Raw genomic sequence first — 11923 nt, 5'->3', positions numbered from 1 at the left:
AACTACGAGGCTTACCTCTTTGATTCAGGGATCGCAAATAGTGAAAATACAGCTGTGTACAATTGTGCATACAGTTGCATGCCTCCAAAATTAATGTAGAAATCAAGAGAGCCCTGTGAAGAAACGTGATCATTTCTGAATCATAAATGCTGCTAGTTATGTACACGTAATGAGGAGCTGGTTAGAATCTCAGCTCTGCAAGCATTCTAGATCAGTGAGGCCGCCCAGATGGATAAAATACTTCAGGTATGAGTAATTTCAGAGACCATCTTCTCATTTTAAAACTCTCCTGGACAAGTTTTTAATGGTGTCTGCATGTGATAGTAAAATCTGTTAACCATAATTCAAAGCTCAACAAGCTCTTTTCAAATACATAAACACACACAATAAAGTCAAAAGCCTGAGAACATGAAACATCGTCAGCTGACAAGTGCATTTTGATAGTAATTAATTCGAAGCAAAAAGCTTTATGGTGGATCGTTTTGCTTTTATAAGAAACCAGTGCAATCCTTGGGTTTGTTTTGAATTTGATGCAGTGTCCAGGCCATAGATTTTGCCGAAGTGGGGAAGGTGTGAGGATTTATTTGCATTGTGACTGTATTAAACAAAATCTTGACAGTGGCAATTCTAGATTTTACTATTTTAATATCATTGTATGTTACTGCTCTCCATCAGGGAGCCTTAAATGATTGCAAATTTCTTGCAGAGGCAAGGGAAGGGGGAGAAGGGTAGGAAATAGGAGAGCAACACTGTGCCTATTTTACTTACATTTCATAACAGTGTTTGTAGTTCTTCCTTCACCATGCCCATGTCTTTTAATATAATCTTTGTATGAAAGTATAAAGCATTTGAGGACTTAATAAGTTGTTTAGTTATTCCAAAAGTCTAATAAATTAAGAAGTTATCAGTTCCTTAAGGATTAAAGCATAGTTGCGTGTTGTGCTTGGAAGCTTTGAGGCTAAAACTGGATGTGTAGTTCTGATACAAAATGGAAACAGGCAGCTTTAATTTGCCTAGAGCACTTCCCTTTTAACTTTTTACTTTAAAAACTACTGTATTAGTCAGTACTATTTCAGGAAGGGTTTCTGTAACACGTGTGTTTTTTAGTTTTCTAGTAGAATGTGCCCTGGCTTAAAATACTGATACGTAGGAGGAGAACTTAAAAAAAAATTGTCTGCTAAATTTGAGAAAATAGGCAGTAGTAGTTGTGGGTCTTTAAATATGCATCACAACAATATAACAAGAATAGTGATGGATGGCAGGTATGAGATGGTGACAGTAAAAGCATTCTCTTGGAAAGGGACTCTTTTGAGTAAACAGTGTGCATGTGGATAATGTTCAGTGTACTGAAGTTACACTGGTAATGATGGAATACAGCCACTAATGTTCAGCCTAGATAAAATAGAACGTTCTGATATATATCTCACGTATTTTTATTCCCTGTTTCTTTCTTGAAAAATATCCTAGCAATGTTTGTCTTAATATGGTAGTATCTTATTATTTTATAATACTTCTGCTTTAGGTCCTGTTTTCCACTGATCTTTGCGTCATGGGGCAAGGAAATTCTTGTAAAAAAGGTGTTTCAGTCTAGATATGAGAATCCTAATCAAGAGACTGTTTTCCTAAGAGTCACTGGATTCCTACTGTTGAAGCATGGAAGTGGTCTTGCACTATCGACCACATCAGAGGGATCTAATAAAACTGCAGAAATTTGCAGAAGCAGCAGTGAAGGAGTTTCCCATTCGCCAATTACCAAGATTTGCACCCTGGTTTCCAAGTGATTTACACAGACTTCCCCTCAAACCAAAAAAGCAAGCACCTGTTATTTCTTGTGAGGAAGTGGAAGAATTGAAACAACTTTCTACACCTTCAGAATATGTTACAGGATCTCCTGCTGATTATGACTGCACAAAAAATCTCCTTGAGTTTCACTCTAGCATGAAACATGGTCCAACTTTAATCCAAGCACAGGCTGTTCACAGAGCAATTAACTTGGACTATCAAGGAGAACCACCACCTAATGGAAAACAAAAATTGAAAAGGTCTTGGAGTGTCTCTCTCCCTAGTGCTAAACTCAAAGAAAAGATTCGTCCTTTATCTCAAGAACTGCAAAATAATTTGGAAAGACTAAAGCTGCATGCATTTTGTAGAGCAAAGTGGACAATTGAACAGTCTATTTGTAAAAACCAGAATTTGGAGGACATATGGATAAAATTGAATAGACTCATTAAACAGAATGAATTGCCATCTTGCAATGCTACTATCCAAAGATCTGTGGGACAGATATGGATTTTCTGTGATATATTATACTGTGAATATGTTAGAAATATTCTTAGGGAAAAGCTAAGCCTTACAGATAAAATGAATTTGCTTGTACATAAATATGGAATTATATTTAGTTTATAACTTTAGATATAGTTTAATAATAAAATTACTGTCTGAAATAGTAGAGTTTTTAAGCAGTTAAGTATATATAGACTTTAGAACAGCTGATAAATTAACGGTAAGAAAACTATTTGTATTACTTTGCTACAGTCTTCTAACCATAATGATATATTTTAATTTTGTTTTGCCTCAAGACTTATGGTTCTGTTAAGATTAGTAAGTTTCTGTTTGGCTTAGTACTGCATTTTATGGCTTTTCTCTACCTTGCTGGTCTAAAGGAAAATATTTAAGTGAAAATTCCAGACTATTCCAGATAATAAAATTTATGCTTTCAATTAAGCAAAGTATGTCCTCTCTGCTTCTTTGGAATTAGGAGAAGGAAAAATGTTTTTAAGTGTGTTGTAATAATTGTTATAATAGTTGTAATTGACGTTAAGACTTTCAAGATCTGATTATTTCCTGAAAGTAGTGTTTGAATTTTTTTAGTGAAGGCATATCCCTCCCATGAAATACAAACTTACTTTATGTGGCATATATCCACTGTCTTAGCAATGATAGCTATATTTTCACAGAAATATTAATGATAGCTTCAGTGGAAGCTGTGGGGTGAAAAATAATGAACAACTTAATAATTGCTCGTTTACACCTTGATAATAAGATTTTTTTTTTCCTGGTGTTTCTGTTCTTTTGTGTCTATATTTAAGAACAAGAAAACACTAGCTTCCAGCTAAAAGTGAGGAAAATAAGAAGTGAGACTTGTATCTGAAACCTCTTGTTTGTTGTCTTTGAGAATTTGAATGCCTTTTATGGTCATAAAAGGCTGAGTTCAGCATGACTTTTTTTCTCTTGAAAGAATGAAGTGTTCCAAGGTCATGCTGTCCCTGCTCAATTGAGTGTTTGGAGGGTCAGTAGAGAAGTTAAACTGGGATCAATATAATTGCAAGGGTATGCATTTGCACTCCTACTAATTCTAGATAGTTCTGCTGTAGCTGGAGGTCAGGGTCTGTAGCATCTGGAAAAAGGGGAAAACAAGTGTTTAATATTTGTAGATTGATGTAACTGGCATTAATGACAATCTAACAAAGTGCACATAAGCATAACAGAGATCCCTCCATGTAAAAACAAAGTAAATGCCCATTAGACTTATATTTTTATGACATCCTTGTGTTGAATAATTATATTTTATTATAGGCATTACATTTTCTTTTTTTTTTTTTAGATTAAAATTGCTCCATTTGAGTCATTGACATGTATTTTTAAGCTTTGACTGAATTTTGAGACATTCATAAATGTCTTACATTGATGTTTGGGGTGTATGTGACATTTAATGTGACCGCTTAGCAAAACTGATGCAAAATGCTTTCTGGAGCAACTGAGGGTTGTTATTAGTTTTAAAGCCAACTTTTCACTGACATGATATTTCTGAGCTTAACATTAATAGTAACAAAATTTCTTTGTGCATGAGCATTTTGGAAGATAAGATGAAGTAAAATGCAGTGTGATTTGAATTCTATTTAATGTATTTTTTGTCTAGGATCTTAGAAGAGATGATATCTTTTCTAACGTGTTAGTAGTCGTAATAAATATGATAACATAGCTAACATCGTTTGTTTTGACTTCATTCTGTGATGTATTTATTTTCTGAGACATGACGTAACTCTTTCTTTAGAAACAGTCAGCAAATACTAGTTTGTACAGGCTTAATGTAAATTTGGATAAAATTAGGTAATGCCAATAATACACTGTATTAATTTGATATACTGACAAAAGAGCTAAACAAATATTTTACTAAAAAGAGCAATTATTGTCACTGTAGCTGCCAGCTTTCTGCTACTTTGGGTTGGCTTATATGTGAATAATGGTAGGTGCACTGCTAGCTGTGGGCACCTCAGCTGGTAACTGTCTTGTTATAATGAGTGAACACCACTTTTGGTTGCTCTACAGGATTACTGCAGTCTTGGTTAGCACCAGTGTAGAAGCTGAAATCCGGGCTTTCATTTTGTTCTGTTCGAGGAATGCTTAATTCATAAGCACGTATAATTCAGTATATTTTCTTCTTCATTTTCAATGTTGAATGTGGTTCACTATTCACTCTATTTTGCTTATCTTGGGTTTTGTGTAATATACCTCATGGTTCTAAGTCTTCAAAGGTCCTGGTTTTTCAACTTTTCACTGTAACAAAGGGAATATATTGTCTTTTTTTCTTGTGAAAAGTGAGAATTGTTTGTGTCAATGCTTATTTGCATAGGTCTGCTGTATGGTAGTGTAAGTTCTTGTGAACCAATACAGCCCACTGTACCGAAATATATATTAAAGTAATTGAATACTTTACACCAGTGGAAACAGTGAGTGCTGTCTGGACATATTAGCTGTACAAAAGTACAATAAAAATAAACCCACCATACATGTGTCCGTGTAAGGGTGTTGGTTAACTTGTTGCAATCAAGAGAAATCCTTTCAGTTTATTTTTTAGTTTTAGTTGGTTTTATGTTTGTTAAGTTTCAAAGAAAAAAAACGGTTTTTACATATTCATATTAACACCTAAGATTACAAATGCTCAATTTTGTTTCATATGAATCCTTCATGATAAGCTATATACAAGTTTAGGGCCTTTGGTTAATTTGAAGAGGGAGAAATTCTTTGAAGAAGTAGCATTTAAGTCTGTCATATAAGTAAAAATAATGTAATTTTGTGTGTGAGTTAAAATAGCCTTTGAAAGTACCACTTACTTAGAGATTTTTTAATAGCAAAATCTCAATGATTTTGATTTTGTCAGTATGAGTAAAATAGTTTTGTTGTAAGTATATTCGAGAGGTTTTTGTGATGGTTTTGCTGGCTTGAGTTTAAAGTTTGTGACTTACAGAAAAAGCAGTGGTATAAATAATGTAGGCTTTTAGTCTTGTAACTCTACCTTGTGTATGTGTTATAGGTTAAGGTGTTAATGCAATTTCTTTTAGGCTGGTGTTTGACTGAAAGGGTCTGTGTGAGTCATCATATCCCATTCTAGATCAAAACGGATCACAGGACAGGCACTTAACCTGGAGAAGTCCACAGATAGATGAAACTGGTACACTCCTGGAGATCACAAAGCACTTAATGCTGTAGCAGGTGTAAGACCTTTAGCACATCAAGTTGAAAGCAGTAGATTAGTAGGTTAGTTCACCAGAGGTAGAAAGTAAGAGGGAGCAATGGCATTACCAGTGTTCTTGGATCTCAGAATAGCAGGGAGTTTTTCTTATATTGTAAAAGGCCATGTGATCCTTTTTCAGGCTAAGATTTAATTGGTGGTTGTGGTTTGTTGGGGCTTTTTTTTTTGTGGAAGAAGAGCAAGGCAAAATTATACTTGGAACAAACAATTTAAAATGCTTGTTTGATTGACCTATGGTTTGTTTTTTGATTTTTGCAGTGATGAGGCTAACCAAACCTACCTTATTCACTAATATTCCGGTGACTTGTGAAGAAAGAGATTTGCCAGGTAAGTCTTTTCTACTGACTGATTATTATGTATGTATTACCACATTTAAGCATTGTGGCCATCTAACACTTAGGTGTTAGAGGAGTCATGACCTCCAATAGACTCTAATCTGAAAAAACAGTGTATTTTAGATTTGGCAATAACTGAAAGAAAGTAGCAAGGTGCACTCTATAGCTCTTGACCTATATCTTTGAAAGATTGGTGATAATACTCAAGCACGTGACCTCAAAGTCTGAGCCATTGACATACACAGTGAGAGGCAGTTCTGTGAGAGAAATGTGTAAGTGGAGAAAGATTAGCATTATTGTGGTTTTTTTATCTGGAGAAATGGCTCTGGTAATTAGAACCAGCACATAAATAAATGTTCTATAGAAAAACAATATTGCAAGAATCACCGGTTTTGAGTTATGTTATGCTTGGTATGCCATCATAAATTGGAAATCCCTGGGTCGTCTCCCAGAAATAGTTGAAGTCTAGAAGTCAAACATAAGAGAGTCAAAGGAAAGATTCAACAAGAAGGGTTGTAGTTGTATGGAAATACAAAGCAAGCAGGGGAAGAAAGTAAGTGAGGTTGATTAGTTCTGTTGTGTAATGTGGTTTAGATGGATAGAATTTCTCTTAAAATTCAATGTTAATTTGGGAAATGCCTTTGGGATTGTGCCCTTCAGTATGTATATACTGAATAAATTATTGGACACAAGTGCCTGTAAGTTAAGTTATATCTTATAGGCAGGCCTATGGATGTATATTTCATCCCTAAACAAGTTTATTGTAAAAGAAATATATCTAAAATAAAATACATCCGAGTCAGTGATTAAATGTCTAACTTAAATGTAGACAAACCTTTAGACCTAGCAAATATTTAATTAATAGCACCTTGATATTTTTACAGGTAATCTATTTAACCAGCTCATGAAAGATGATCCTTCTACTGTAAAGGGTGCAGAAACTTTGATGTTAGGAGAAATGCTGACTTTGCCTCAAAATTTTGGGTAAGAATGAATGATTGTAACTGTAATATGCGAGGTTTAGGATTCATTTGGTTTAGGATTCATACTTCTCTTTCTATTTGAATACCATTGTTCTGCAATGAGATGTTCAGTCATTTTAAAAATAATATCTGGCTTGATTTAGAAATACATATATGTATGCTTCCTGATGTTTCTTGTCTGTAGCCTGATTGAACCTAATAAGGATTGAAAGTTGAAAGAGATTTGCAGCTGTGGGTGAATTTCTAAGGTAATACACTACTATAAACCACATCTTACACTAGTAGAGTTTACTACTGTGATTTTTGTGCGTACTGAAAGCCATCTTCTTACTCCTCTCAGATTTTTACCTAAAAGAAATTCTGATTTGTTTATTTTCTTTTAAAGCTGTTTGTCTTAAAAGGATGACTTTAGAAGTATGGGTGAGCAGATTCCAGTTTTCTCCTAGGATTTGATCTGGCAACTGTGTGTGTGTGTGAACTTAGAAGTGTTTCAGTGAAATGTTCTGGTTTTTTAATAACAGTTACTAAAACTATTTTGTTTTCTTTTTTTTTTTTTTTCCTGAAATACAGAAATATATTTCTGGGAGAGACTTTTTCCAGTTATATTAGTGTGCACAACGATAGCAATCAAGTTGTCAAGGACATACTGGTGAAGGTATGTGAGTAGAAATCCACTTACAAAAGATTTATAAAAAAATACAATATGTAGATTCTATTTTCTGACAATATACTGTATCTTTGATGCTAATACATAGACTTTAGGAAATACATGTCACTTTTTCCAATCCAGAAAATATACCTGGAAATTGGAAGGAGTAAGACATGAAAATAGAAATGATTATAGAAATCTTCAAAGATTAAAATGAAAAACTAGGATTGTATCAAAAAATGGACTTACTACAGAATCATGGAGTTTATGTTGGAAAAGACCTCTAAGATCAACAGGTGCAATTATTAACCCAACACTGCGAAGTCCACTGCTAAACTGTGTCCCTAAGTTCCACATCTACACAGTCCCCTGCAGGGATGGTGGCTCAACCACTTCCCTAGGCAGCCTGTTCAATGCTTGACAGCCCTTTTGGTAAAGAAATTGTTCCTGCTGTCCAATTGAAACCTCCCCATGTGCAACTTTAGGCCATTTCCTCTTGTTCGTATTGTTACTTGTGAGAAAAGACTGACTCACACCTGGCTACAGCCTCCTTTCAGGTAATTGCAGAAAGCTATGAAGTCCCTCTTTGCTGCAATGGGGAAACTGCAACACGCGTATCAATCAACAAGGCCCGTGTAAAGAAATATATATGGATCGATTCTTGATAGATGTTTCAGAGATGTTTATTTCTCCAGCTGCATGGCCGGGGCTCTGCCGAGGAACTGCTCAATCACGGGACCCGAGGGTCCTTCTGCCCGCGCAGGGAAACACAAACCAACCAGTGGGGAACGAGGCTGAGCAGGGCCAGGGAAACCCCGTGCCTCCCCCCCAGGGCCCCTCTCCCAGGACCACATGGCAGGGGGGAAGGGACCCCAACACCTCTTCCGAGCCTTTTTTTCCTGGCTAAACACCCCCACCTCCATTGACCTTCTCTGGACATGCACCCTTGTATTTAAAGTTTCTCTGAAGAATTGGTGTAGCAAAACTTCCACAGCTAAAAAAATGGAGTTATATTGACTTACCTTCACTTTCAATGAGGTCTTCAAAGCAGTTTCCTGTAAAGTGTACACTGATCTGTATATTGTATGAGTTATTTTCTAGTGAACTGGCTTTTTGCGTTTACTGCTGAACAAAGAAAACACTGAGCGTAGAAATTTCAGAAGTCATTGTGGAACTCAATGTGAAAAGTAAATAGAGATTTTGTAAGCTGTATGGTGAAGGACTGGACTATTTATATGTTTTAGAACTTGTCTTTAGATTTGTAAGTCATCTCAATATATGTCACAGAAGGTGTCTGAGTCAAGAATATCACAGAAAATTCTGAATTGGAAGGGACCCACAAGGATCAGTGAGTCTAACTCTTAAGTCAGTAGCCCATGTGGGGATCGGACCCGTGGCCTTGGTGTTGTGACCCCTGTGTTCTGACCAGCTAAGCTCTTACAATATGTATGAAAGCATGTAGAGTACAAAATGCTCAGTGAAACCTAGAACTTTATAGCATAAGTTACTTTTCCTTAGATTGTGTTGAACAGCTGTAGTTCGAATCAATGCTTTGTTTTTCTGTGTCCAGGCTGATCTTCAGACAAGTTCTCAGCGTTTGAACCTTTCAGCTTCTAGTGCTGCAGTGGCAGAGCTTAAACCTGACTGTTGCATTGATGATGTGATCCATCATGAAGTAAAGGAGATAGGAACACACATGTAAAATTTTAAATTTTTCTACTATTAAATGAGCTTAAATGAAACTGCAGTACATGCATGCTATTCTGCTTTTGATACAGTACGAGATTTAAAGTAACACAACTTTTTTTTTTCCCCCCAATTGTTTCTTTTTCAGCTTAGTTTGTGCAGTAAGTTATACTACACAGACTGGAGAGAAGATGTACTTCAGAAAGTTCTTCAAATTTCAGGTATTTCATGAAGTATTTTACTCTGCTTTTAGTAAGTGTGTGAGTCTGGAAAACCCATTTTAAAACATTTGATACTTCAAAAGCATTTTTACATACCAAAAATCTGTTCATTTTTAAAAGTGAACCATTAAAAGCCACTGCTTCAAACTTCACACAAACTGGTGGTTTCTAATAACCACACAGTTAAACATCTCAGAACTAATAAATATTGCATCTAATAATTTCTATTAATTTATTGAGAAAATAAATCTACTCTTAAAAAGTCCCTTTTTATAGCAGACAGCTCTATGACTATTTTTAAACACAACAAGTATTGGTCATTCTAGCTTCGATACATCTAACCATTATATTGTAACCATTATATTCTAAAAATCTGATTTTTCTTTTAGTGTGTGTAACCTTATTAAACTGGAATTAAGTAGTTTGGTTTTTAAGGAATTTAAGTAAAGAAGTCTAATGTATTGTGTGTAATACCCACAGAAGTAATTGACAGAATTTAAACCTTTTGTTCCATCGCACAATTCAAGACTTGCAATAAGAGTGACTGAGGAAAGCAGGAAGCAGCTCTGATTTGCGGACTGATTCTGGCAAGAAAGAGTCTGTTTACTCTGTATTTCATGGATGTTTAATTTTTTGGAGAAATATATTGGGACTTGGATATTGGTGGACTAATCCTCATGGAATGGAGGATTACATGACACTCTTTACTGAATACATTTTTAGATACTCTGAGTGTCTGGTAATACCCGGAGCGTTATGTAGTTTCGTCCTAAAGCTGTGTCAGGGAGATTTAGGTTGGATATCAGGATAAAGTTCTTCACCCAGAGGGTGGTTGGACAGGCTCCCCAGGGAAGTGGTCACAGCACCAAGCCTGACAGAGTTCATGAAGCATTTGGATAATGCTCTTAGGCACATACTCCTGGGGGTTGGACTTGATGGTCCTTGTGGTCGGTCATCTTCCTACTCAGGATATTCTGTAATACTATGGGGTGATTGCATTTTGCTGTTTTCTAGTATTCTGTCTAGATACTTCAGAAAAAAGAATTTCAGTCTTTAGAAGGTTAAATTTCCATGCATTACAAAGAACACTTGAGTGCTGTTAGTACTTGCGGGCCTTGAAATACCAGGTATTGATTAGTCAAGGGTGTTTACTGACAATCCTGGGGAAAATGGTTCCATATAAGTTTTTGTGTTACCCTCTCTCTGAAACTAGCATCTCTGTAGAGTTTCTTCATCTTTAGTGAAGCTAATTTTTATCTTTGTGTGCTTTGTCTTGCGCTCCTTGTGAAACTGCTTCCCTTTCCATTTCTCCATTGTTTTCCTCTTTTCAGTGTTCTGTTTCTCTGTCCCCTCTAGGCTTTCTCTGATTGCTTACACATGCATGTGCAAGCTTCAGATCTCATCTTCTCTCTGTTCCCTAATGTTGTTCTTGTCAGAGCTTTGTACAAAATGCTGGTTTGTCTTCTTTAGATTTTGTATGCAAACTTATTTGTGCACTTTTTTCAGGGTTCTGCATGCATGGCGTAATTGCCATGCTTTTTAACTGAACCCAGCACAAGCAACTGAATTGTGAAAATAGTTGAAGCCAGCTATCTCTGAAATGTGAAGCCCTTCATTCAAAGAAGGAAGCATAAGAACTTCTCAGAAAGCATCTATACACTTCCACACCTATAAATACTCTCTGATTCATTATGAGAAAAGAACTGCACTGAGAATTTTGGCTGTTAGTTTTTAAATTTGATGTGGAGACACCAGTAGAAAATCTGAGAACAAACAAAAAGAAGTGTTACAGAAAACTGAACTATGTCTTTACAGTGAGAATTGATGGCTCCTAGTGATTGAGATGTCACCAACAATTTTATAACAAAAAAAACCTACTCTTGCAGATTCTCAGATTTTTCAGTTACATTTTCTAGAATCTTTTAAGTTGAACTGCTGTTTTAATCAGCTTCTTTTTTAAATCATTATATGTAGTTTTATACTGATTGATAGTGTCTTTCTGTTCCAAAACTTTCTCTAAGTAATTAACAGCATTATGTTTAAATGGAGAAGGAATGTCTTCCTAGGGTTTGGTGGTTGTTTGGTTTTGAGGGGTGGTTTGTGAATATCACAATAATTTTTTGTATTTTACTGGAATGCCAGTTGAGGTTTACTGCAATGAATGGAAAGACTTTGTTTATCAGAAGAGAGAGAAAAAATTCAGCATGTAGGAAAATTTATAAGAAGCTCACTGAAGAAAAATATTTGACAGAAAAAATCCTCTCTCAACCAACAAAGGCTTAAATTAAAATTTTTAATTCTTTTTTTTGACTAGAGAGAGAGAGATAGTTATGAATACTTGAAAGAATTGAACTTTATGTCTGTTAAAATGCAGAAATCTCCGTGAGGACAACTTTTTGATGTTGAAGTCTTTGGTGCTAAAAAATTTGTTGACAACTTGGAACATTAGCGATCTCTCAGGATGCAGTGTACTTATAGGCAATCAAAAAAAGTTTCCCTGTGTAATTGGAAACAAG

At 35.5% G+C, this 11923-nt stretch overlaps 1 protein-coding gene across 4 annotated transcripts in view; it reads left to right on the top strand.

Moving 5' to 3' along the window:
• Positions 1 to 5764: 5764 nt before the first annotated feature.
• Positions 5765 to 11923, top strand: part of TRAPPC13 (trafficking protein particle complex 13) — a 17350-nt gene continuing 11191 nt past the window's right edge. For all 4 annotated transcript variants that reach the window (XM_017747085.1, XM_017747084.1, XM_017747086.1 and 1 more), the window contains exons 1-5: positions 5765 to 5860; positions 6753 to 6852; positions 7422 to 7506; positions 9071 to 9198; positions 9335 to 9407. In XM_017747085.1, the coding sequence (XP_017602574.1) occupies positions 5767 to 5860; positions 6753 to 6852; positions 7422 to 7506; positions 9071 to 9198; positions 9335 to 9407 (480 nt within the window). In that variant the 5' untranslated portion in view covers positions 5765 to 5766. The remainder of the gene's footprint in view (positions 5861 to 6752; positions 6853 to 7421; positions 7507 to 9070; positions 9199 to 9334; positions 9408 to 11923) is intronic.

Source organism: Corvus brachyrhynchos, unplaced genomic scaffold (genome assembly GCF_000691975.1).
Source record: "Corvus brachyrhynchos isolate BGI_N302 unplaced genomic scaffold, ASM69197v1 scaffold131, whole genome shotgun sequence".
Lineage (NCBI taxonomy): Eukaryota > Metazoa > Chordata > Aves > Passeriformes > Corvidae > Corvus > Corvus brachyrhynchos.
This window is presented reverse-complemented; position numbering and strand designations above follow the sequence as displayed.